Below are 25817 nucleotides of genomic sequence, written 5' to 3'. Positions count from 1 at the left end.
ACTTACCTTGAGTACACCTCTTTCCTCCAAGGTCTGCAGTGTTGCATGTCTGTTCAAGTCTGGTTTACTTCAGCCTGCTTGGAGCTTCACCTTCAAAAAAGAGGTTGTGAGGCAGCCATAAAGAGAAAGTTAAAGTAAATAAATGATCCAATTTTTCAATGATTGTTTAAGACGCGTCTCTGTTTTAAAATAAATATTTATTAATAAAGACTGACAAGTTGCAGAGTCCAAGGTGGTTGGAAGATGGAGGACACCTTGGGCCAAATTGTATTTCATGAACACTAATAGTGACATGCAACCTCATTCGACCTTCGAATAATCAATCCAAAAGATTTTACTTTTTTATGATATGCTTCACAAATATTGCCGTGCCTTCTGTGGGATCATTAAGCAAGAACTAAATGTGATAACTCAGGGGAATATGAAGGGCCTGACAGACGCGGCAGCTTAATTAAGGAGTATTGGGTCTTTCAGATCCTGCGAGTCGTATTCGCCCTCCCTTTGCCGTATCAGCCAGAGGGAGCAGCTTGGTCTGTCTCCGACATATGACATCACTCTCCAAGCATTAGCCATTTCCCATAAACCTCCAGGGTCCCCAGGGTTTCCAATGCATGAGATCAGGGAGTAGGCAAGCTGATTCTGAGCAGCAAGACCAAGTTATATCAAAAGTATGCTAAATGTTATCTTGTCCATTTGTGTTACACATAACAGCTCCCTGTGACAGCCAAAAATGTAGGAAGCACTTATTTTGCAATCGTTTAGTGTTCATTTATTCGGTCCAACCTCATCTCTGTGTATTCTGTTAATCTGTTTAGATTCTGTCTTCCGTCTTTCTCCGCATTAGTCTCTCTTTTTTTCCCCCCTCAGGGCTCAAAGCTGTGAGGCTGTAAGGTCCCTCGCTTCCCACAACTGCTCTCAATCGCCCTTGTGACTGCTTGGCTGTCAATCACTTTAACATCAGACCCACACTGAGGAGATCAAGCCTTCTGGCATGCACATACACATTCTCTTTCCCCGACATGCACACGAAAAAAAAACAGGGTTTGCAGGGGGGGGGGGGGGGGGAGAGATAAAGGGGGTCCTGTCAGCACCTGCTGAGCCACACCGGAGAATCTGGGGGAGACACAGATACACCCACACACCGCGGGGCTCTAGTTGTAAAGGTACCACTTTAATTTTGGTCGTATTTACTCAGCCTCCTCCCACGTTGCCTCCAACCATGCCGCCGTACAGCGTCAGTGTGAGCCACTCTGCCCTTAACCAGAAAAGGTTCAGGGCAGCTAAGAACCAGGATGAAAACATAAAATCCTAAAGACACACACCAGAGGATGCATGTAAAACAAAGCAAGGGAAGGTCACTCACACACACACACACACACACACACACACTAATATGTCAACACACACCTTAAGTCAGGTATTTTCTATAAGCGAGGGAATCTTACAGAAATATACAGACTCAATTCACAAGGTCTCGTCTTTTGAGCGCAAAACCTCTCAATTAATTTCATCTGTTTCTGCCTGAAACCACATTCCCACACGCGCACACAGATGTAACCCGCGCAGACACGACACACGCACACAAACATACACACAGAGTCCATTAGGCTCATGTGTTGGGCCCAAACCACGGCCCAGAGTGCTCTTTCATGGCTCCGTCATTACATCAATAAGTCTTCACATTAATCTCGGCCAGGCAGAGCACACGGGCTATTACCAGAGCAGCCCTGCACCACAGAGGCTCGCCACGCAGCAGACATGGGGCAAAACACAAGTCAAATATACTCTGGATACTTGATAAACACACAAGACCCGCTTGGTTTGTCTCATTTTGTGAGGGATGTGTCCAGTTTTGAGGCTGGTTAAACAGCAGAAGATAAATTACCTTGAGTAGTTTGAAGGCATGAAACCATATCTAGATATATTTGTCCACGTGTGTGCTAAAAAGCCCTCAAAATACGACTTGAAGAGATTTTTCCCCCACATATCCCGCTGATTTAATACAGAGGCCAAATGTATTTGAGGAGCTGGTTTCAATCGTCACTAACGAGAATCTTTTGCCAAAGCCTTTTCAGATCTGTGTAACATAAGATCATGCCCTTTTAATGAAGCTCTTGAGAATATTGTGACAAAAAAAAAAAAGTTACATTTCGGAGATTAGCTTATAATCAAATCAGCATTTTTATTCTGGAGACAATCGCTCCTGTGAGAAAAGGTCCACATGGTTAATAATTACTATGATGAGCTAATGTTTTTAAGTTGCCATCACAAATCACAGCATTAATCAAATTCAAAACAAGCAACAGAAAAAAAAAAAAGAAAAAAAAAACTTGTATGTGCATCTAATGAATTCCACGCCTGATAGAGAGTTGCAGGGAAAGTGAGCTGAGGCAAAACAGTTAAGAGAGAAATGTGAGGAGGGGTGTTTCTCCTCTGTCTGGACAGGAAATGGGGTTCTTTAACCTTTGACTCAGGTCCACTATGTGGTTGTGTGTTTACACTCCTGCATTTGCCCCAGAACAGGTTCTTTCAGACATGGTTTGATGGACAGATGGTCCTCGTTGTCATGGCAGCCAGTGCAGGTGCGTATGTGAGGAGTTTTCCTGCCCGAAGGTCCACAGGGCTGGAGGGGCGGGGGTGTTTATCAACACCAGTGCCAGTACCAGCACAGCACTGCCACTCCCAGGAGGTAAGAGGAATGACGGGGGAGGGAGAACGGGGAGAATAAGGGAAGGAAAGATGTATGCATAAAAGGAATTAAGGAAGGAAGGAGAGAGAGAGAGAGAGAGAGAGAGAGAGTGGTAAGCTGTAAGAGTCTGGAGGTTTGTCCACATTTATCACCCTGGATCTGTTCTTGGATGAAAAAAGCTGTGAAGTAAGTTTTTCACTCGTCTCATTCTCTGCCATAATACAAGAATAAAAGAATATTGCCTCAGAAAAACTGGCTGTTCCTGGGAAGACTGCTTCAGCTCGGATGACCTCAGATATTGTTCCATTGTAATCTTTTATTCTCCTTTCAACATTTCGGACTACAAATGTGAGTGGGAGGAAAAGTGAGGGTGTAAATGTGGAGGGATCTGAGTGGTGGAGGTCAAGAGGTCACTGCTGGAGATTCTCCCCTGAAGGCAAGTCCCCAGCAAAAGAGGTCATAATAAACGTTTGGCATTTCGAGTTTCTGAACCCCACCTCTCCGCCCCTCTGTCACGACATTACCGGCTCCAGCTCCTGTATCCAAACAAAGACTTCGGCACATTTAAGAATATAAAACACTAAACCTTGATTTGTATATTTCACATTTTTGTTTTACATTAGATAAGTCCAAATGAATGTCAGGTTTCTTGGGCCAACTGACTCAGCTTTGTTGTATTTTTTTTTTTCAACATCTTATTCAAAGAGCCCCCATTGTTTTTTAAAAATTAAAATACTTTTGTGAAATGTCGTACTTGCATTCATGTGCAGCTAAAGGCTGATATAAGTAGAATCTGGAGCATTTCATGTGGGTAACTTGAACCAAACATTTGCAACTCCAAATTAGCAAATACACTGCAAACGAATTTGAGGCCAACATGTTTCACAGAACAATGAATATCCCTCAGCAGCCAGACTTTTAAAAGTCATTTTGTGTGTGAGTTCACTAACACATGTACTAAAAGTCATTTTTGAATGAAAATTCCACATAAACAACAATGAAATTAGACCAACTCGAGTGAAGCACAAATTTAAAAGGACGACAATTAAAACCCAGAAAAACAAACAGAAATAGAGATATGCCTAAGAACACACGCGTCTTGGCATCGTGAAAATATTTCTATACCAGGCGTCTAATCCCAGGCCTCGCTGTCTGGCCTGTTTGTTTTTCTGTTTACTCTGGAATGTCAGACATCCGAGGACACAGCGGAGAGGAAGGTCAAAACCGCAGAGCTCCAAAGACTCAACAAACATTATTAAATTCTAATTTGTTATTTAAGGTTTGTGGAAACCAATGCAGAGAAACCATTAACGATTTCACTGGTTATTTATGTGTCCTTAAAGGTCTCCGCGCATTTTCAATCTGAAGCACACACGACTACTTCGCACATTCACAGAAAATCGAAGGTCGACATCCAGCATGTTGGATATCAGGCACGCTGATTTAGCCAGTCAGGAATACGGTGATAAAGTGACATTCAATAACAACATTTTATAAACACATTGAATGACTGAACTGAAACCTTTAAAACAACCGAAGATGATTGAACAGACTTAAACTGTCTCTTATGGGTTTGATTATATATTTTTAAATGAAAATATTTCTGACTTAAGCCGCCCAGTCATCTCCACTAAGACCATAAAAGAATGGTCTGATAAAATCCTGCTCTGGATGTACAAATAAAATATTTGATGAGGGGACACAGAGATCTCATAAAATCACACTTTCCCATAACTTTGTCATAAAAACACAATGTGATGTGTTGTTTGAAAAGGAGAGCAAAGAGAAAGAGAGGAGGCAAGAGGAAACAAACAAGGACAGGGTGCTGAAAGGGTTGTCACGTCAGTGATGGATCTTTGGCTCTACAAAAAGACAAGTCTTGTAGAAACGACAAACATACAGGGGAATATCCCTGCCGCCTTCATGAGGGGAACATGTGGAACAGAGTGGGTTTGAGTGTGAGTGTGTTTATCTTTGTGTGCGTGTGTGTGTGTGTGTGTGTAGGCTGTGCACTCATTAGTGGAAAGCCTCAGTACAGACTAGCTCCAGTTACAGTAGTAAACGCTGCCTTTGAAGTTTTAATAGAGCCCTGAAACTCAACCAGGCCTTAAAAAGCACAGATCTGCAGGAAAAGGGGAAAAAAGGAAAGAAAAGAGGTGGAAATAAATGACACTAGATGTATATACACGCACATGTGGAAAGAGTGAGACGAAGAGCTGCATTAAAAACGAGATCATTTACAGCAACACTGCTACTGTTACCCTCTGTAGTCACAAAATGTATAGTATGTCAACAAAGAGACCATTAATATAAATGAAGCATACAACATAGAAAAAAAACACACGCACCTGTTGCTCTGTCTTTTATCGGGCAGAAAAAACACGCCAGAACATTATAGGGATTTCTCTAAATACTCTTTGGCACACATACAGTCGTCATTATCTTCATTAAGAGCACAGCACTCGTGAGTGTGTGTGTGTGTGTGTGTGTGTGTGTGTGTGTGTGTGTGTGCCAGGGCCACAGTAATTAAAACATGCAAACCTGTGTGGTAGTGTTTAGGTGGGTTGGTATCTGGGTGGGTGTCTAGCAGAATCCTCTGGCATGTGTTCCAATAAACAGATGTTGAGTCTTTATGAGGTCTTTACAACAGGTTCAGCCCTGCCCCAAGCGTGTGTGTGTGTGTGTGTGTGTGTGTGTGTGTGTGTGTGTGTGTGTCTAAACATACATAGACTTAACATGGAAACCTCTCATCAGCCAACCATAAAAAAGGGACTCAAATGGAAATATACAAGAAAGGGGCGTCATTCTTCCTGAGTTTTCAGAGAATTTGAATTAATCCAGTGATGCCTTTCTGATGTTTTAAGTTACCATGGCAACAAACAAGCAAACCTAATTGAATCCATCGGAAAAATCATTTTAAATGTTGCTACAAGTGCCTCTCCGTGATTACTTTTTTTGCTGTCTTTGTCAGTAAGCCATGTAAAACCACAGAACTAGCATCCGAAAAGACAAAACGTTGTCATTTATGAAATCTTTCCACCTGTGTTAGGGCAGCTATGTGCTGACACAAAGGTCTCTTCAGTGATGGGAATGAGAGTGGCAGTGGACAGGACTGTTTATTTGACTATGAGCTGTTTACAGAGACGGACGCTGCGGAGCTGAGCAACAGCATGAGAAAATATCTCTGATAACAGACTGACAAGCAGAGAAGTCAGTAGCACACTCTCATCCATCGACTCACAAGTCGATTTCATTGAAAAGGCTCGAAAAGGTATGAAAGAAAAATACGATCAATTCTTTTTCTGCTACAAGGACACATATTATGCTATCCAAGCTGATATAATTATCAAACTTTCTGCTGAACATGGTTTGATGTGATGTCTTTACAAGACCAACGTGATGTCAGGTTCGACAGATAACTCAAGAAATAGCTGATCAAGAGTTTAGAGATGTGCTTACTAAAACTGTGCTATCTTTTTGTTCTGAAGCGAGCCGGCTGATGGGTAAGCAGAGTGGTATTTCTGCAGCATTATCCAACCTAATAAACACAGTTCAGTAGATTCACACAATTCAAACAGATCTATAAAACTGTGGTCTTCAACTGTTGACCTCTGAGTGACTCAGAACAGGGACGACCGACGCCTCCACTGAAGATACTTGGGTCATGCTCCCAGCATTTTGAGCAATTACAGACATTGAGTTTATATTTGAGAAACCGGAGATATCCCGATTGTTGGACTACAAACATTTAAACGTAAACCACAATCCTTCTTTTGGCCGGTGTTTCTACTTCTCTACATTTCTTAGAACGTTTAAAAAGGTGCTCTCCTATGTGTGCACTTTTGCAGCTTAGATAAGGGCTGACACCTACCTATGTTCGACCTGAAAAGAAAGTCGGATCAACAATTCTCCCCTGAAAATTCAAAGATAAAGTTGTTATGCAACATGCCCCTTCTTTCATTGGCAAACCATGTTGGTGCTGGTCACGGTGTAGAAATGTTATGACCCTATATTCTTGCTAGTGATTTCATAAGCCTCCTCTCCAAACGTTAACTTTCTTTAGTATAAAGAAAACCAAATAGGACAATGTATGGAATAATAGACACAGAAGAAGATACTTGACTGAGTACCGATGATGGGTTTAAATACTGTTTACAGTGTTAGCGCTCTATTCTATTAGCATGTCTTGCTAATGAAACAATGATCACCACGTGAACCTTTTGTTGAATGCTTTCGGTTTTATAGGCAAATAAAACTCTTCATCGGAAGAGTCTGGCGACGTAAACTATGAAAATATCCATTTATTGTGTTCTCTCATTCTATCAACATCTGTTTTTAACAGGGAGGGAGATTTGTGAAGGGAAATAAAAAATGAAACTTCACTTTTCTTTTTTTTCCTTTCACAATAAAGTCCAGGACAGATGACAGCTGTGGACACACAGGGTGCTCGCTGCATGTTTTATCGCCTTCTCTCATAAATCAAAAAGACGCAGAGTGGAAGAAATACATTCAAACTATACGATTTATGGCACCGTGCACCGGAGGGAGTCTGGAGATTTCTTGAACAATATGAAAAATAAAAGTGCTATAAAACTGCACGGGCCTTGATTGTGGTCTATGGAGAGACATGGAGGGCCTCCAACACAGCTAACTTTATTACTTCATCTGAGAGAGCGAGAGAGACAGCAACAGACTCGGAGACCATTAGAGTGCAATCTTTTTCCCCCTAAGTGGCCACAGACTCCATCTGAGAGGACCCCCAGACCCTTTGCACCCAACATTCAGGGACACAGTGGAGGGCAAGACCTTCTCGATTCAGTTCACTCTGCATTTCTTAATGCAACCACCAAACTTTTTTTAGGGGGGTGGGTTGGGTGTTATATCAATCTTTACAACCTAATTTTATGGCAGGCATCACAGTTAGAACTATTAAATAGATGGTAGTTGAACAAACTTTAGTGATAAAATTGAAGAATTAATGATTGGTTATTGTTATCATGATCACATTTTGAACAAATAACTAACCGCCATCTTTATATACCACGACATCACAGCCACTCAGAGTTTTTAAAAGTGTTGTGATGGAGCCGTTACAGAGAACAGAGATACATGTTTGAAGTAATTCAAGCAACAGATGAATAAAAATGTCTCCTTTCTTCCTCATTTTCGCTCAGTAGATAATAGTCTATTGAAGAGTGCTGCATCCTTCTTGGCCTGAAATGTGGATTGAATCTAGAGTTTCACAAAGCGTACCAGGGGACCAGCGAAACCAGAGACAACAACAACAAACACGGTCTTGTATTTTTAGGTTGTGATTATAAAGCCTGTTTCACAGTTTAATACTCCGGGGAAACCAAACAAACTCTTTTGTCTAAAGCAACCAGAGTCCAAGATTGGATCAGTTCTCTGCTGTTTCCAAATGTCCTTGAAACATGAAGGCAGAGGTCACATGAGGGGTCGACAGTACATGGAGGGACAGCAGTTTAAACCTCCTCACACTCACAGATGACATGCATAATGACAAATACTACATCCACCATATGCAAATTATTCTACAATCATTCTGACAGACTATTTCACGGCTTCTTTTTTTTAATAATTACTACGTTGTTACCTTCTTTTGGCCCTGTCCCTTTATTTCTAATGCAATGCAATAAGGCTTCATTTAAAACATCTTTAACACACATTTTAACTGATATAAGGCAATTATATTTACCACTTATTTAAATATGTAAATGTTAAGTGATTTTTTTTTTTACAATATTAAACATGAATAAAATACTTTTATTGCCAGTATTAGTCTTCTCTTCAAATTTCCAGAAGCACTTGATTAAAAAATACAAGTCTTCTAATCTTGAATGATAAAAGTGTATAGGCCTTTATCATAAGTATCAACCTATTTGGACTAAAGACACTGTGGTGTACTCACTAGCTCTTCATTTGTCATGTTTTTGAAAATGATGCCATCTGTTGACCAAACACAGGTACTGAACCTAATCAACACTTTTCTTTCAGTAACAAAAGTCTGTGGAGAATATCCCAAACGTCTGCAAAATAACCACTGCTTCATAAAACACAACACTGTTCTGTTTTCCATGAGGTACAATCTTGTTTTCGTCTTAAACAACATAAATGTCACTCCAACATTTACAAAGCTGCATAGGAGGGAGTTACCAAAGGCACTGGTCTATAAATCGATTTGGATTCAATAGATAGATAGATAGATACTTTATTGATCCCGAGGGAAATTCAATTCAATACCTATTTGAAAAAAGGACATTCTTGATGAACGTAACATTATCTTGTCAGCAACCGAAAAACACAGGAGTATACCACATGGAGACTGAAAAAGTGGGTATGCTCTGCATACCTGCGTTTACCCAACACCTACACTACACCACTACTGAAGACCACAGACAACATTATATATACATACATACATATATACACACACATATATATAGTGAGTATAGAAAGTGGAGCTTTTTACCTGGAGCTGACTTTAAAAGTAAGGAAACACTGATTACTAAACTCAGAGTCTTATGTTGCTGACATGATGACATATTAAGATGTTAAACTGTAACTGTAATATCATATTATGAGTTAATTAGCTCGTCTTAACTCACTAAATCAGCCTGTGTGTGAGGGAGAGGGGTCAACAATCAGAATCAGAAGCATACACTATTTAAAGTCCATTAAAAGACACAAAAAGGTATGAGAGGCAAAAAATGTCTTGCACCACTGAATTATGAAAGTCTGAGACAGTGTTGGAAAGACTATTATATGTTGACAATAATTAAATATATCTGGCCTATATGGTGTCATATACTCAATAAGCAAATTAACCATTCAATTGAGAAAAAATTGCATTTGCTTTTTAAAGAATTCATGAAAAGTAAATAAAATGGCATTCTGCACTAGGCCTATTTTTATTTCCTCACAAAAAGGGGCTTTTAGATGTTCTCTATTCCACTCTTCACTTTTAGATATATATATTTTTTTACAAAAGTGATTTATTTTGTTTAACATTGCAAAGGCCAGAATACCATGTTTTTAATCAAGATAAATGTGTATAAAAATCAGTCATGATTTTACTTATAACCATTTTAAAACTCATCCCCTTCATCTGAAGAGACAGGATCTGGCAACACGCCTTTGTAGTTCTTAACAATTAAGTAGCCTACAAGTCCCGACGAGCATGTCGGCCATTACCATAGCAGCGGGAAGCTAGTTTGTTTTTTCCCCCGATATGGACAGGCAGAGTCGAGTCTTTGCAGCAACACTACCGGCGGCTTCAGGGCAGGAATATGTCGGTAATGTGAACGAGCAGGGAGCCGAGCTGCGAGCAGTGAACCGTCAGAGTCCCGGTAACCGGTCCAGGGAGGTCCAGGTACCGGGGACAGCGGAGGTGTGCTGCCCGGCAGACCGGGTGTCTGTGCGGGTTAGTGTGGGCAGCAGCAAAGACTCCGTTAACGAGGCGACCAACAGCGTTTCACGGAGGCTTGAATACATCCTACAAGCTGTGAGGTGAACACCAACAACATACAGTCAAACAGTGTTAACTCAGCACAAAGGACGTAAAAGCAGTAGTTAAACTTTACGTACACTGTAGCTAGTGTTGTTAGTGCTTTAGTTGAACAAACGTAGGCTAGTTTTAGAAGCTAGAAGTTTATGTTTCTAATTCTCTGCTGATAACTACTTTGTGTAAAATAACAAATAAAAATGAGGTTTCTTTTCATCTTGTTCTTCCCAGACAACATGGTGTCAGTGACAGAGACACGTCAGTGAGGAGGTTTCTCCACCGAGAGGCAGACCAGTATAACATGAACGCAGAGGTGGAGTATTTGCACTGAATCACTGGTGTCCAAACTTTCTTCAAAAAAGGTCTTGTTAGAATCACTCACGGGCCACAGGTTGTTTTTAAAAAAATACATTTTAAATAATGTCAGGAACTGTTTATATTTTGACCTCTTTAAAAATAACTTACATACACAATAACTAATTACAGTAAGTAACTATTTTGTTCTATTTCTTTCTTCTTTTTTTTTATGTGTCATCATAACTCTATTAAATATCAATTACCCAACAGCTTGTTGTCAAGTTGTTACATGTGTATCCCCACAGGTCCTGGTCACGTTCTCCAATTTTGAGAACATGGAGCGAGTGTGTAGTGTCCTGTTGGAGAAGCTGGACAAGAGTGTTTGTGTGGGAACACCGCAGTTCTACCACAGTGCTGAATGCCTGAGCCAAATGAGGTATAAACAAATGCTAATAGCACAGTGATATCTACACATGCTTAATATAGTTGGGGGGGGGGGGGGGGGGGGGGTTTATAGCACATACGTATTTTATTGAAAAGCAGTTATTGCGACTCACATTTCTTCGTTTGTGCTCTAGACGGCAAGCATGTGTGGTAGCAGTACAAAACGCTCAACAGAAGGCCTGTGAAGTCAGTCAGCTCCTTGGGCAAACTCTGGGACCCCCCATACTGATCAGAGAGGAGGAGACGAAGGAGTGGAGGAATGAGGACGAGGAGGGCAGAGGCCAAAGTGCTGGATCCGTTCCTCACCTCTCCTGTATACCCACAATCACCGCCTCCTCCCAGGTGTCTGTGTCCTTCAGCCTCAGAGACAGAGGCAGGAAAAAAGTCTGAAGACATTTGTTATCAACTCATGAAAGACCAACAGACTTTCACAGTTTGAAATATTTTATTACTTTTTCATGATGGCTGTATAAAGTGCTTTTTTGTTTTTTTTTTACATTCACCTACACAGATAGGGCTATTTAGAGGAAACTTAATCATTTTTTTTTTTTTATGTAATTTTGTCCTTTTAGCATTTTCTTGATCTCTCCTAATAGACTCCATCTGTTTAAATATGTCTTTAAAAATCAAGCCTGTCTTAAAATATAAGGTTTTTTCCTTTTGATTCTATTTCTCTATGTCATCATATTAAAAACACTGTTAATTTGCACCTCCAAAAGGAATACTATTTGAACCAGATTTCCAACATTCCCAGAGTTACTCCACATCCCATAAGGTCACTCTCGCATCCATGTCCAGCAGAGTGATTTAAAAGTTATTCTCGAAGTGCCGCAATATTGATCTTCATGATTTCGAGGTCAATATTTCTACAGCAAACAGGTCCAAGCTGAGCTCTCAGAAGTCCTCTTCTTCATCCTCAGGGAAGAGCTCTCTGAGCCAGGGCTGCATGACGAAGCGCTCGCCATCAAAGTGTGTGAAGTATTTCTCCAAGGTGGGAATGTTCGGCTGGAAACATCAAGAAGTGAATCTAAAGAATTCTGGAATATATGTGAACGACTTTATATCTTGTGATTCTCAGTACGTACCCTCATCCCGGTGATGCGCTCCAGTCTTGTTTGAGGCAGGTAACCAACAAACACAGACGAGGATGTAGGCCCGTTGAACAGAACTTTATAATGAGGCGTTTTCTCCGATTTGTGGCCCTGCACGAACATACACAGTCACAGACCTGACTCCTTTTTTTTTTTTTTTTTAATCTGTGTGTACTGACTTTATGAGACAGGACTTAATGCAGTTGGGAAAGATCATTTAAAAATAGCTTCTATAAAAACTAATAGAGTTGTGTTGAGTGTTGTGTTAACCTCAGGGCTGGAATTTATTCGTTCAATCCACTCAGGAGGGGCTCGAAGCTCAGAGTCCCAGCTCACCACCACCCCTACCATGTTACGATTCCTCTCCATCACCACGTCTCCAACCCGCAGAAAAACATACAGAGGACGAGGTATGCGTGCCGTCTTCGAGGCTGTAGGGAGGAGGAAACAAAAGCCTGTGAGGTAATGATTTTATTTTGCTACATTCATTGCACTCGATCGATCATGATATGCACGGTCACATGGTTTGTCCTAAAACATTAGGCTTACAGTTATCTTCATGCATGAACAGTTACTGATGACTTGATGAGAGTATTCTCTCTCAGAGTTAATGTAGTACATTTTGCACTGTCATGTAATTAAGCTGAATGTTGACTGCAGCAGGGATTGGGCATCTTTGGACCCTGAGAGAGCCACATTAACTCTATTCTCACCACCAGGGCCAAATTGTGGGACAGTCTTGAGACAAATATAATAGCTTATAATGTAATGAAAGTTTTTTGAAAACATAAAGCTTTAATTTTAGTCCTATATACCAACATTCAGACTCCTAAACTGAAAAGAAAAATAGAGCCAATTTATGCTACTGTTTCAATGTAATAACCAGTATGTACACGTTTGTCAAATATATTCTACATTTCTTTTTTTTTTTTTTTTTTAAGTATTTAGTATTTCTTCATAAAAGAGTTTAACAAAAACAAAAACACTTAAATCTACTTATTGCTGGCAAAGAACTAAATGTCCTATACCAGTAATAAAAGATTATGATAGAAACGTTGCCGTTTCTTGTGCTCAAATGCATTCTGTCTTTTGCATAGTCTCTGGTCAAACTCTTTTATGGAAGATTATATCATGTTTCTTCACGTTTACAATTTATTTCAAATTGACTGGTGGCATGCAATGAGTAAGGAAGAGGGCAGCCAGTTGCCCACCCCTACTGTACTGGCATGTGATAACAACTAAATAGTCCAAACATACAAATTCAGTGAGGGACCAATAGAGACCAAGACCTGAAACAAATGAAATGGATTTATCTGACTTTGAAAAGTACTAAGTGCCGGAGCTGAAATCAATTTATCCTAATATTGTGGCAGTATGTAGGCTTACTGAGCACTATGGACGACAACACCATCGTTTATTTACTTTTTGTTCTTTATGACCTGAATCTCTCAAAATATTAAGTACATACAAACCTCCAAAGAATCCCAGTTCATTGTCATCCATCATGCTCTCCATGTCATGCATGATTTGTACCTCCTCCTCCTCCAGTCTCAAGCCTAAAAGAGACCTTCAAAAAGCAAGAAGAATCGATTATTCACACATAATGCAGATGATCAGCAACCTCTGTGTCTGATGATCTAAGACTATCAACCCTTACAAGCCCCTTTTAAAGTCTCCGAGACTATAATATAGATATACTCCCAGATATAATACTCACTTGACTTTAGAAAGCTGCTGGTTGGCCCAGTCCATCCATATGTCGCCATTGAGGTAAGATGTTCTCCACTCTTTCCAAATTCTAAGCAGCCTGAAACACCACGTGTATTAACTCAACATATTACACAATTTACCATCATAACTTTATTCCAGGACACATTTAAGGGTCCCCACTATTTCCTACCGTGTGGTGGCGTGGAAGCGCTGTGCTACTGAAGAGCCGCTCCACTGAGAGATGAGGTACTGCGCGGGCACGGCGGAGAGCAGCAGCACGAGCTGCAGCACCGCGGCCGACGTGAGCTGAGGCATGACTGCGCAGCCGTCACCTGCCAGGTGGATGTGGCAGCTTAGAAAACTCCAAAATTGCGTGTGAGTCACATAAGCGGACAGCGAACAAGAACACAGACTTGTTGACAACACGTTAAGTATCATTCTGTAGCTTAAATACACGTGATAAATTATATTTCACATTTTTTTAATTCTTGAAAAACCTGGCACAAGAACTGAGGGCGTTTATAGGTATCGTAATGTGATACAACCTCACACTTTGGGAAGTAAAAGTTTGATAAGCGACATAAAGGCTCTGCAGAAACTGTTTGAAAAAGTCAATCAGTGTGTTCATCTGTCAGACCCTGTTTTAGTAATAATAACCCTTACCTCGTTTTAAAATCCTACGTCTTTTCTCCAACTACCTGCTTAACATTGCGTCCCAGTGAGTCTGTTTCTGTCTGCTAACCAGCAGCGTGACGCGGTTTCACTTCTGTTTTATTTGCATAAAGCCCTCGTGCACCCATGCCGCCGACACCACCTGCGTATTTACATTTTTCGTCAAATTTGCCAAACAGGTACTCTGACCAATCGCAGCAGCCCACGGAGGAACCAGCGGACCTTTAGCGGCTCGCCACGTCAGGAGGAGACGAGTCTGCCGGTGCGTGACGCAGTTACTCTGTGGAACCGCAACAGAGTTGTTCTGCATTCATTCAACGCGTCTGTAGGCCTACTGTGATATAAGCAACAAGCTGCACGGATGCATGTATTAAAACTTCGTAATACACAGCAAACAAATCAGTCAAAAGAATGAATACCCTTTTTTTATTTAAAGAAGATCCCGCACACTGCAACTCGAATAATAAAAAATTACTTTCAAAACAAACATCTGTGAAAAAGTGATGATCTTAAATTGACACAATCAACAACATTAAGGAAAAGTAGATATGGAAACACAACAGTTTATTCACTTAAAATATTGGTATGAACTAACAGGACAGCAGTACTCTCCTAAAACATACATTCTAGATTTATGCTTCTTTTTGCTTTAATTCCTTTATATATAAAAGTATCCAAACTAACAAAGACGTCCTCCCTAACTGGTTCACATGAAACAGGCCCCCTTCCCCCCCTCCCTTCCCCTTCTGTTCTTTGCAATCCCACATCCCCTTAAAACTGAAATCATCCCAAAATACTCCCCAGAAGCTCACATGCAGCCACTTCACTCACACTGGCACGCTCAGTGTGGCTGTCAGCGTCTGACCTTCGCTGTCTGGTCAGAGGCCCCCCCCCCCCCCCCCCCCCCCCCAGAAATGACAACGGGTTGACTGATTGAATTGGTTAAAATGGTTAGAATAATTGAATCAGCAATAACACATCAGGTATTTACTGAAACAGGTGGTGCGGTGATGATCTGATGGAAAAGTGGTGACAGCAGAATTTTCAAGTTTAATATATCTACAGTACTTTGATATGACCTCTGCATTCTCACTGGAAGTTTTGTTTCAATGGGAAATCTGATGAGTTCACAGAAATCTGAACCCACTCCTTTAACTGTGGATATAACTGCAGCAGTGCAGCCGGCTGTGGTCAAGGTAAGCCAGTCATTTGACCTCATTCAAATTTAGTTACTCCACACTAAAATCCATCTAAATGTATGGTTCTTTATCGTTGTGTTTTTGTATGTTCAATCTGTTTAAAAGAAAGATCAAAACGTAGAGAACCCCGGGGTCTAAAATGTCTACTCATGATAATCTGTCAACAAATATCAATATGATTACTTGTGATGTACATTTATGTGGCTATGAAGACTTTTTCTTGGAGGTCAGCTTCTTACCTCTAATAGAAACCCCTCAATAAGATACAGTATTGTTCCCATCAACGGTCATTCACGGAGAAGGAAGGTGTCGTTTTTTTAGGATTTCTTAATTTGGAATAAATCTCTTCATATACACAATATAAACAAACCTTTCCATGAAGTAATATAAGCCCAACTGACTTTGAAAAAAAAAAAAAAAAAAGGGTATTTGAACTCCACTAATGACGTGACTAAAATAGTTGTCCTGTATGTAAGAAACATAGACAGAAAAAAAAAAAGTTCACACATTAAATGAAAGCGAGCTCAACACCCTCAGTGTGTTTAAAACTGCTTCTGAAAATAAAGACATTCAATTGCATGGTCTAAAACCTCAGTGCCCAACACGAAATTTGGCATTGACATATCCATGACAGAAGGAAAACCAATGGTAAACATTTGAGATCGATAAATATTCAACAATATGTGATATAAAGAGCTTTGAAAGAACCCCGGTAATGCTACTGTCCAGTTCTGTCCAGTGAAACCCACAACACACATGGCTGATTTTGGCATTCAGTTGCTCTGTGCTGGGTGAAAACATGTAGATCTTGAACCAAGTGGGGGTGGCCATCTTTCAAAACTCAGCCCATTAGATGTGTGAACAAACAGAGAGGATGACGTGGTGTTTCTGTCTCTCGACAGATTTTTCTCTTTCAGGAGCCCACCGTACAATCCTGTCTTGTCAAGTACACTTCCAAAGTCCAGTCCTCTAAACCTAGCAACCTGCAGAACCAGGAAGTCCAAAAAAGACTCAAAGAAAACTGAAGAAAGGCCCCAAAAGCAGACAACAAAGGATTCAATATGCCAGAGTAGCAAAGGCACACAATCAGAAAGATAAATAAGACTTTTTCTTTCTCTCTGCTTTCTGTCCAGATTCACATCGATCCAGGTTGATCTGGTTCGATCCTGTACGCTCCAGGCATGAGAAAGTGCTAGAACATGCGAAACAGATTTGTGTGTGTGTGTGTGTGTGTGTTGTCAGGACCATAGAAACATATCAACATTTAGAAAGTATTTTTTATGTAATCAATTTTAAAATACACCAGGTTGATTCCTACAACTGCATTGATAATGGGTCTGTGGTAAGTGCATCTCAAAGCTCCTCTGGCTGTACCTTAGGTATAAACTGACAATAGGTTGGTTATAGGATAATATATTGATGTGAATAATGGTTTTACAACAACAAATAAGTCTTTTTTTTTTTCAACTGCTATAAATACAATTCTTTGAGAGTTCTCACAACGATCAGACTGTATGCCACTGTTTGCACGCCGAAAGTGAATGACACACTCATTTGTGTTATAAAAACACACACACACTCCTTCAAACACACACACACACTCTCACAGAGTCACAACTTGGTTTTGCACACATACAGGCACATACTTTACTTTGCAGGGCACAGGCCAAGCACACTCATACACACGCACCCACACACGCACACACACACACACCCACACACACACACACACACCAAAGACATAAAGGCACAAGGTATTGCTAATGTTCGAGGACGCATTGAAACATGATCTGTCGAAACATTTAAATGACCTCTCTCACCCATGCATCCTTTTTGATCTCCTCCTCACAGTAAAAAGAGCTTCTATAAAACAAAGAGATGCTTTTTCCTTCTAACAAACATGCAAAGAAACAAAACAATAACACCCGCACACACCAACAGTAAACAAAACCTACAGATCTACAGTACCAACAAAGGGTACACCATTTGGTATTTTAGCGCAGACAGACACGCTCAGGCCAGCAAATGTGTAAGACTTCCAAAAACAGAGAGCGGGTCATCACGTAAAAATCTTATAAAAGAGAAGAGGGGCTATATAAAAAAAGAGGGGGCTCTTGGAGAAGGGGTTCAAAAACTTTTTTTCAGGCCGTTCTGTGATCCGACACAGACTTTACCATTAGCTCAGCCGGCGTCTTTGACCCAACCGGAAGGGGCTCTTAAGTCCATGAAAATAACAGTGGCATAAGATACATCCAGCTCTCCTTGTGATTCTTTCAAGTACTGTTTCGTCCAGTCTGACACCAACAGGTAGGGAGTGGTTCACTGTACGGGAGAAGTCACAAGACCACCAGTGTAGGAGTCACTGAGCTCCTGTGGATCCAACATGGACCATAATGTAGGAGGAGTCAGAATGAATGAACTCGGTCTGTTAGCCTGGAGATATGCTAACCGGGCCAAGAGGAAGGACGTGTGGACAATAGCAGCGAGCAGCTCCTCAGACGACAAACGTACAAAAATCAGCCAGACATCAACATGACTTCCTGGACTCCATCTCCCACAATCCTCCTCTGGAAAGCCGAGATATCTCAGATATATCAGATTTATCTCTGTCATGGCAGCCTCCTCCTCAAATCCTGCGAGGCTCCTCTACCATCCAATCAGATTGGCTTTGGCCTTCTCTGTCAGCTTGCGGACACGCCCCTTTGACGAGGTGCCGAAGGTGATTGATGAGTCCTCGAACAACAACTGCCTCTGCTCCTCCTCAGAGTCCTCCTCCATGTACCAGGCCGACCGCCGCCCCTGGTTTCGAGTTTGCATGGACCCTCCTGCATCCTCCTCCGTCTCCTTCCGATTGGATTGTTGAGGTGCAGCCTGTGGAGGAGGCGTGACCTCCTCGTTGGTTCTCCTGCTGCTCCTCCTCAGGGGCGAGGGCTCTGGTGACTCAGCGGGAGGATTGGCATCATCAGTTCTTACTGCGCGGGGCCGGCCTCGCCGTCTGGGTGACGACATGCCAGAGTCCGACAGCACAGATGTTTCCTGTGCCGAAGATGTCCCGCCCTCGTCCCCTGTTGAGTGGTCCAGGTCATCGTCAGGGGTGGAACTCCTGCGGGTGCTGCTCCCTCTCATCTCCTCCAGCTCCTGTTTATTCTTTTTTCCTTTCTTCTTCCCCGGCGGCCGGCCTCGAGGTCTGGAGGGGCTCTCTGGTGTCGCGACTTCTGGAGGACTCGGTGGAGGGTCCGGTCTGGATTTCCTGCTCCTCCTCCCAACACCGAGGGTCACATGACTGCTGTGGCCATTTAGGTGGACTGTGCTCTGAGGGGCAGGGCTGACAGTTGAGCCTGAGGAGAGGGCCAGAGGTTTACAGGACAAAAGCTTAAAAACTTCAATAGCAACAAATGACATTGAAACTATCTATAATGACAAGAATGTGAAATCCAAAGATCGCGTTTCCCATCTCCTTTTACCTGGTGTGTGTCGAACAGGAGTCCTGAGTTTCCTCCGGGTGTTTCCTCCACTACTACTCTCTGTGGCTGCAGAGGGAGTCACCTTTTCAGGAGCAGGAGGTGTTGAAGCTGACACAGAGTGATGAGCCCTCAGAGAGCGAGTAGATTCTGTCAATGAATGAATACAATATAATAATATAAATATGAACAAATACGCGTTGACGAGGAAAAAAAAAAAGACTAGGACATTGCAACGAAGAGGTTATGTAAAGGGGAGGATGGGAGTTAGTGGGTGTAGGCCGTATTGAAGAGGTGAGTTTTTAGGGGGTTTCTTGAAGGAAGTGAGTGTGGGGGAGTGTTGAATGTTTTTTTGGGAGTGAGTTCCAGAGTGTGGGAGCAGCAGTACAGTAAAAATACACATTATGATCAAGGTTACATGTGGTCAGTTCTTGATAACATGATTAGCTTCAAGTCAAGAGTTTAATAAGAAAAAGGATACAAGAAAATGAAAACTAATCGCATAATTTTACAGGAACTATAAAGTCAGTTGATGCTTAGCTTAGCATCAATAACTAAAATAAAGGTTTACAGCTGGCTTGGCTCGATCATAGCATAACTAAATCTAACTCTGAGCACTTTTAAAACTCACTAATGGGCATGTCATTGAATCAATACAAAAACAAAAGGTTGAAAACAAGGTGTTAGTTTTAAAAGGAAAAGGAAGGATCTAGACCTAAGGGAACTTTGAGATTTTTATGTTGCAGCTTCATTCTGGATGTAAAAAACCTAAATAGAAAGAATAAACTTATCTCAGCGGGAAGAGAAAATGTCAAACTATACCTTTAAGAAGACAAATGCTCAGTAAATGTCCATTAAGAATAGATCCACAGGTTCAGTAAAGCGTACTCAGGTAAAAGTGTAAAGACAATGAAAAGTACAGCATTCATTCCTTTAGTTATTTTAATATCTAAAGTATTGATTTTAATGTGACAAAAGTAAAAGTTGCCCTTTAAGTGACGCTTCTACTATCGGTTTCTGTGCTGTGATCTTACCTGAAGTGCTGGCAGTGTTGCTCGCAGTGTGAGATGAGGAGGATGAAGAGGGTGGAGCATGTGAAGAAAAGCGAGCTGAGCTTCGTGTACGCGCTGCGGCCGGCGTGTCAGCCTTCCCGTTGACCAGCTGGGGGGGCTGTTTGAGGGGGAGGCTCTGTCTCAGAGAGGGGGGTCGGGAGGGAGGTGGTGATGGCTCCCTTTTCCCGGTGACCCTGGATGAAACACGCCTCTTCCTCTCTGGACTGAGGCAAGAGGAGAGGAAAGAAATAAAGATCACACCTAATGCAGAGTGAAGAGACGAAACCCTGAAAGTAAAAATGTCTTTTTCTTCTACCTGGACGCGGTGCTGCTGGCTGGAGATTCGCTCCTCCTCCTCCTCCTCTTCATGGCGTGCCGCGTCTGTCTGTCTGTAGTGTGTCGTGTCTGTCTATCAGTGCCCTGTCGAGTCAGTTTATCCGTCAGGCCGTGGATAGCTTTGTAGTCAGACAGGATGGAGCTGACATGCTCCTCGAACAGCGCAGAGAGCCTCAGACTCATACTGTAGATCTAGATTGACGAAAGATGGTTTTGATTAACTGTCATGCTCAGCCAAGCAAGGGAGACCATTTTATTTATAAGCACAAGGTGTTCCAGATGTATCAAACTTTTGTTTGTTTTGTCCGTCACAATACCAACATGATACTACAACAAAAAAAGTCAGTCTTGGGGCGTTAGATAGCCCAGTGGTTATATTGTGTGTTCTTAAAGCAGGCGCCTAGCTTTGTTTGTGTGTCATTTTCCTGTCTTACCCGAGACTTCTTGCTTGGGGTGTAAGCTTTGGAGTTGCTGAAAATGAGGCGCACATCTTTGCAGAGTTCGATGGGAGACTGGTACTTTCCTTCAGTTAGCGTTTTGAGAACAGTGCCAAAGTCCATGGGAGAGTCGACTATTTGCAGGTAGTCCTGGGAGAAAGAGAGGGAAGTCGGGACAATTCAGTAACAGGCTTCAAAAGACGAAAAACCACAATGAGGCAAAGCAAAGAGAAAGAGAGTAAAGACGGCGCCGGGAGATTTGCTTTTTCACTTTGAATGGAGGGAACCCACAGAAGAAGAATTCCACTCTTCTTTAGTTAATGAGAGAACTCTGCTGAATTGAACCCTTGAGTCCGCTCACGTGGTTTCTCCTTCACAACTTTTCCAATGGACTTAGACGTCACTCGCTGAATGGAGAGTGCTGTTCTGTTCTCTGCTTCAAATTCCACTCCTTGTGTAATTGAATTTATGCTATTCGTGCCCTCGATGTTCTTCAGAGCAAGATTCAAGGGCATAAAGAGCGAACTGAAAATGAGAACTAATGATGAAAATTTACAAAAAAAACTAAATTGCGAACACAAAGGAGGTTTCTGCATAGGTACCGGGTATTCCTGTAGGTCCACAGGTTCTCTGAAGGGCTCTGAGTCTTCACACTGAAAGATGAGATCCAGCAGCTCCTTACAGCGTCCCCTCCACGCATGAGGGTCGTACGAAGGAGGTCGGGTTCGCAGTTTGCGCTGCATAGGTCGACCGCCCTGTGCAAAGAAAGAGGTGAAGAAGTAGATTAAGTGCTGTACATGTTGATACAAACTTAATGCTGGATGCTGTCTGGAATCTTCAATATGTTACCTTGTGGATTCTTGTAGATGTTCCAGGAGTATTAGTATCTTCATCCTCCTCCTCATCATCCTAAAGAATCAGGGCAAGGGGAATTAAATAAAGCCGCTGATGCATATAGAGCTACAGGCTGCTGTGCAATACAGTATTTCATTATTTACTCTCAACTTATGTTCTGACTGAACGAGATCAACTGAGAGTTCAAATCAGATTATTATCAGATTAAGTGGTAAAAAAAGAATTCTGCTTGCTTCTGCTTTTGTCTTTTTGTCAATATTCAATCTGATGTTTATGAGAATCAACAGGTGTAAAATAGTGAACGTGTTTTCTGTAACACATACAATGAGCATGATTTGAGTGAGTGGGAAAGAAGAGAACCTGGTGCACTCCCTTCATGTAGCTCTATTGTCTGTTTTTATGTCGTGTGTGTTGGGTTTAAGCTTGCTTATCATGTCTGTGTGTTTTAAATGGTAGACTTGCAAACAGGAGCAAGTCAAAGACAAAATCAGAAAAGTAGACCAAGTATTTTCTTTTCCATTCTGTTTCACGCAACATATAAAAAACACACCTCATCTTCAGAGTCGGAGAACGCGGCTTTCTTCATGGTTTTGTAAAGCGGCATGATGTCGGTCAGACTTTGGTCTCTGAGGACGACAAAACAAGAAAGCAAACATTACAACATTTGACAGTCAGAACGTTGTATGACATTCAAGTGGTAGTTTGGGGGTTTTTTTCCAGAAGTTTTAGATGTTGATTTAGATTTTGTTTTTGTAAGGAGGAATTAGAAGAATAACTGAACTTGATGACAGCAAGTAAATTGCTCTCTCTAACATGCAGGCATTTTGAATTAATTACACAGTGCGGCACACTCACTTAATGAATTGCAGCATTAGGTCAGAGACAAACTTGGCAGTGGTGACAATGAATGATCCGGGCTCATTGAACGTCTGGGCGTTGTGTTCGATGTAACGAGCCTCCCACATCAGAGATGACAGCCGTCTGAAATGGAAATACAAACATGCTGAGTGTGCATCGTCGCTCTCTTTCACTCCTGCCATCTTTCTTCACACAAACACAGCGGGATGTCGGGTACCTGTAGAAGCGGTTCACCAGCCTTTGGCGAATTGTGCTGAGATCAGTGACGTAGGCCACCACTGTGCAGTATGTGGGGTAAGCCTGAAGGTCGACGGGGAAAGCAAACGGCGCTGCAACATCTGAGGGGTAGCGTTTTGGCAAATGGAGAGAAAAAAGGGCAAATGCACAAAAAAAAAGAGAGGAATAAAATTTCGAAAACAAATGAACAGATGGAAAGATGGGAGAGTGCAAAAATGATGAAGTGCACTAAATTTAAAGTTTTAATGCACCCTTTCTTTTTGCACCTATGGCTAAATTACTGTTTGTTTGTTTGTGTATATATTTATCTGTGTAGGCGTGTTTGGTGTGCCTTATGTATATTTTCACATTTGTTTTTATTTCTTCTCTGAATTTTGTAAATCTTAATTTATATAGAACATTTCGTACACAGAGCAAAACAATTTGCTTTACATTCAATGAGAGAACAATTACAACATCACTATTGTAAATGTGCAAATCAAGAAAATGAAGTTTGACTGGACTAGTAACACATAAGCACTGACGGTTTTACTCCTTTAAAACATTTAATGAAAGACGCTCCTACTTATTCTAAATATACACACCTAAATTTAGAAATACTTAAATAAATAGATCCGGCTGTAGCGTGAAGCATGGGCGTAACAAGGAAAAAAAAAAAAGGATCTAGAAGGATTAAGTAAGTTGTCTTGTGGTACTTAAGGGTATTTGTTCCACAAACTGTCACTAGGGGGAGCTCTCAACCCAGATTTTCATTGGGAGGATTGCAGAAAAACAAAGTCTGGGCCTAATATGACATTACATCACTTGACATGAATTCAGGCAAGCAGCTCAATATGTGTTCAACGTGTTAGCTGTTTGTTCCTTTTTAGATGCCCAGCTCAGGGTAGCACTGACTCATGTGGGGTAGAGTCATGCTGCTTTACCAGAAATGTGCCGCCATGGCTCAACTTAATCATCCTGCTTGCTGACATAATGGGAGTGTGTGTGTTGTTGTTTTTTTTTCTTCTTTTTTTTTTAACACATGCTGGATGATGTCATACCGAGTGTGCAGAGCTTGTCGATGGCTTTGATAATGCGTTCGCACTCGTCGGCGCGCGTGTGGCTGCCCCATTCGCCGTCCAGTGGGACATAAAGCAGCTCCTTCTGCTCTTCTTCCACCAGGGGGACACTCGTGCCCAACTCGTCTGGGAACGTGGCTGCACAAGGAAGGGACAAGATGAAATCCATTTCATCCGCAAATTTGACATTATGAAGAATGAATTGTGTTTTCCGTAGTTTGGGTGTATTAGACACCTACCATCATCTGGTATGGGCTCCATATCCCATGGGCTCATCTTCTCTGTGTCTCCGTTATCCCAGCTAGAGACGTAACAGAGTCAACATGAAGCATCATCACATCGTGTATGTAATTGTTTTGTTCTTCTAATAGGTGATGTATGTCTGCCTCAAGTGGACGTCAGCCTCTAACAAGACCTTTTAAAAATCATTTCATGCCACAAGCACTCGCCGCTGACAGGAAGATATAACTCAAACAGACTCTTTGTTTATTCACGTTTGGAACTGAAATGTTGCTTCAATGACGGGTTAGCAAATGCAAAACAAAGACCAATGTTACCCAGCGTCATTCAAACTGTCACCCAGGACTTTTTCATCAAGTGGCCCATGAGGTGTTAATGAGTGAGCTGAGAGGAAGCGTCAGCGGCACAGTCACAGCGAGCCATTTGTCTATACTCATCAGTAATTTGTCCGAGAAGACAAATTCTTGTTACATGTAAATCGTTTGAATGAAACCTATTATTTGATTTGTTATCATGTCAGCGGTTAAAGACGGATCTCAAACTCAATCAATCCTCGGAAAGATGCCAAGAGACTAACTGCAGAGGAGACACTGGTTCAACGTTTTTACTATTTTCCCAGCTGTGAATATAAAGAAAATCGATCTCTTCATAATTATTTTACTGTATAATTGATTTTATTTTCAGCGAATATGTTCCTTTAATGCAGCAAATTACAGCTGCACAACTGTTCATCGCATATATCTCACAAAAAGATTGTTCTAATTGATTTCTTCTGTAATCTTCCTGCACCTTTAAGTACGTGTTGAGTACCTTCAGAACAAAGTGTTGTATTACATAAGGTTCATGCCACAGTGGCGGTTTCACTGACATCAGAATCAAATGGATCAAGTTTCATTTCCACTGACGTTCAAGGAGCTTCAATACAATTTTCTGCAGCAACCTGCACTGCTAAAATAGAAAACTATTATTTGCAAAATATATCAATAAGTCATCTTTATATATGAATCTGAGCACAAAATGTGACACACTCCCTTCCCCTCTTTTTCCCACCAAATGATATCAGTGTTACTCTGTGCTTCTCTCTCGATCTGTGCACCTGAGAGATGAAGGGCTTTAGCAGTTTGTTTGAGAGACTTCAGGATTTCTAGGTGTGATTCAATGACATCCCGTAAAAAATGAGCTTCGATGGAAGTTTTGATTGTGTGTAAATCCGGACCGTGATCCTACCAGACATTGTAGCACTGGAACAGGCTATCAGGATACTGAGACTGGAAGGGCTCCTGGCTCTCAATGGTCCCAAACCACCAGGCATCATCAATGACTGAGCGAAACCTGTCACCTGCACAGACGTACACTGGAGTTATCTTAGCTCTTTACATGGAAGGAACAGTTGACCTAGAAAACTGAGCCAGATGATATTTAGTCAGATATTTATTTCAACTTCTGCACATCTAATGCCATGCCAGACTTTAGAGTTAAGATTGGCTGACCTATACTCCACTGCCTCTTTCTGGCGTTGTCAAACTGCTGCCGCAGCACCAGGAAGTCGATGACATCAGGCATGTCGTGGTATCTGCATCGAAACAAACATGAGCAGGATGAGTCAAAGACTACAACAAGGCAGCGAGAAAAAAAAAAAAAAGAAAAAGAAAAATTAAG

At 41.6% G+C, this 25817-nt stretch overlaps 3 protein-coding genes across 4 annotated transcripts in view; 1 reads left to right on the top strand and 2 right to left on the bottom strand.

Moving 5' to 3' along the window:
* Nucleotides 1-9879: 9879 nt before the first annotated feature.
* irak1bp1 (interleukin-1 receptor-associated kinase 1 binding protein 1) lies at nucleotides 9880-11613 on the top strand. Its single transcript, XM_079349075.1, has 4 exons — nucleotides 9880-10216; nucleotides 10443-10524; nucleotides 10814-10944; nucleotides 11087-11613. The coding sequence occupies exons 1-4, from the start codon at nucleotides 9939-9941 to the stop codon at nucleotides 11340-11342; spliced, it is 747 nt and encodes a 248-aa protein (XP_079205201.1). The 5' UTR covers nucleotides 9880-9938; the 3' UTR covers nucleotides 11343-11613.
* On the bottom strand, nucleotides 11379-14748 carry LOC306827326 (uncharacterized protein). 2 transcript variants are annotated; one of them, XM_079349054.1, is made up of 7 exons: nucleotides 14417-14748; nucleotides 13944-14085; nucleotides 13761-13850; nucleotides 13516-13610; nucleotides 12314-12474; nucleotides 12038-12154; nucleotides 11379-11957 (listed from the first exon to the last, which is right to left on the bottom strand). In XM_079349054.1, exons 2-7 carry the CDS (start codon nucleotides 14066-14068, stop codon nucleotides 11847-11849), a joined length of 699 nt encoding a protein of 232 aa, XP_079205180.1. In that variant the 5' UTR covers nucleotides 14069-14085; nucleotides 14417-14748; the 3' UTR covers nucleotides 11379-11846. The 2 variants fall into 2 exon arrangements, with proteins under 2 accessions (XP_079205180.1, XP_079205179.1); XM_079349053.1 differs by lacking the exon at nucleotides 14417-14748 and having other exon boundaries at nucleotides 13944-14140.
* An 86-nt stretch (nucleotides 14749-14834) lies between these two features.
* Nucleotides 14835-25817, bottom strand: part of phip (PHIP subunit of CUL4-Ring ligase complex) — a 40037-nt gene continuing 29054 nt past the window's right edge. Inside the window, 14 exon segments of the mRNA XM_079349009.1 lie at nucleotides 14835-18962; nucleotides 19089-19235; nucleotides 20120-20361; nucleotides 20454-20665; nucleotides 20908-21060; nucleotides 21513-21665; nucleotides 21760-21819; nucleotides 22316-22391; nucleotides 22621-22746; nucleotides 22841-22961; nucleotides 23901-24056; nucleotides 24158-24219; nucleotides 25386-25497; nucleotides 25649-25731. Coding sequence (XP_079205135.1) covers nucleotides 18271-18962; nucleotides 19089-19235; nucleotides 20120-20361; nucleotides 20454-20665; nucleotides 20908-21060; nucleotides 21513-21665; nucleotides 21760-21819; nucleotides 22316-22391; nucleotides 22621-22746; nucleotides 22841-22961; nucleotides 23901-24056; nucleotides 24158-24219; nucleotides 25386-25497; nucleotides 25649-25731 — 2395 coding nt within the window. The 3' untranslated portion in view covers nucleotides 14835-18270.

The sequence above is a fragment of the Symphodus melops genome (genome assembly GCF_947650265.1).
Source record: "Symphodus melops genome assembly, chromosome: 1".
Lineage (NCBI taxonomy): Eukaryota > Metazoa > Chordata > Actinopteri > Labriformes > Labridae > Symphodus > Symphodus melops.
This window is presented reverse-complemented; position numbering and strand designations above follow the sequence as displayed.

Bases quoted from the DNA above. Each gene is read 5' to 3' on its own strand.
- irak1bp1 (XM_079349075.1), top strand. From the start codon at position 9,939: ATGGACAGGCAGAGTCGAGTCTTTGCAGCAACACTACCGGCGGCTTCA. The intron at 10,525-10,813 runs GTGGAGTATTTG...GTATCCCCACAG, and splicing joins AGTATAACATGAACGCAGAG to GTCCTGGTCACGTTCTCCAA. The intron at 10,945-11,086 runs GTATAAACAAAT...TTTGTGCTCTAG, and splicing joins GAATGCCTGAGCCAAATGAG to ACGGCAAGCATGTGTGGTAG.
- LOC306827326 (XM_079349054.1), bottom strand. From the start codon at position 14,068: ATGCCTCAGCTCACGTCGGCCGCGGTGCTGCAGCTCGTGCTGCTGCTC. The intron at 12,475-13,515 runs GTTTGTATGTAC...TCCTCCCTACAG, and splicing joins TGAACTGGGATTCTTTGGAG to CCTCGAAGACGGCACGCATA. The intron at 12,155-12,313 runs GTTAACACAACA...ATGTTCGTGCAG, and splicing joins GAATAAATTCCAGCCCTGAG to GGCCACAAATCGGAGAAAAC.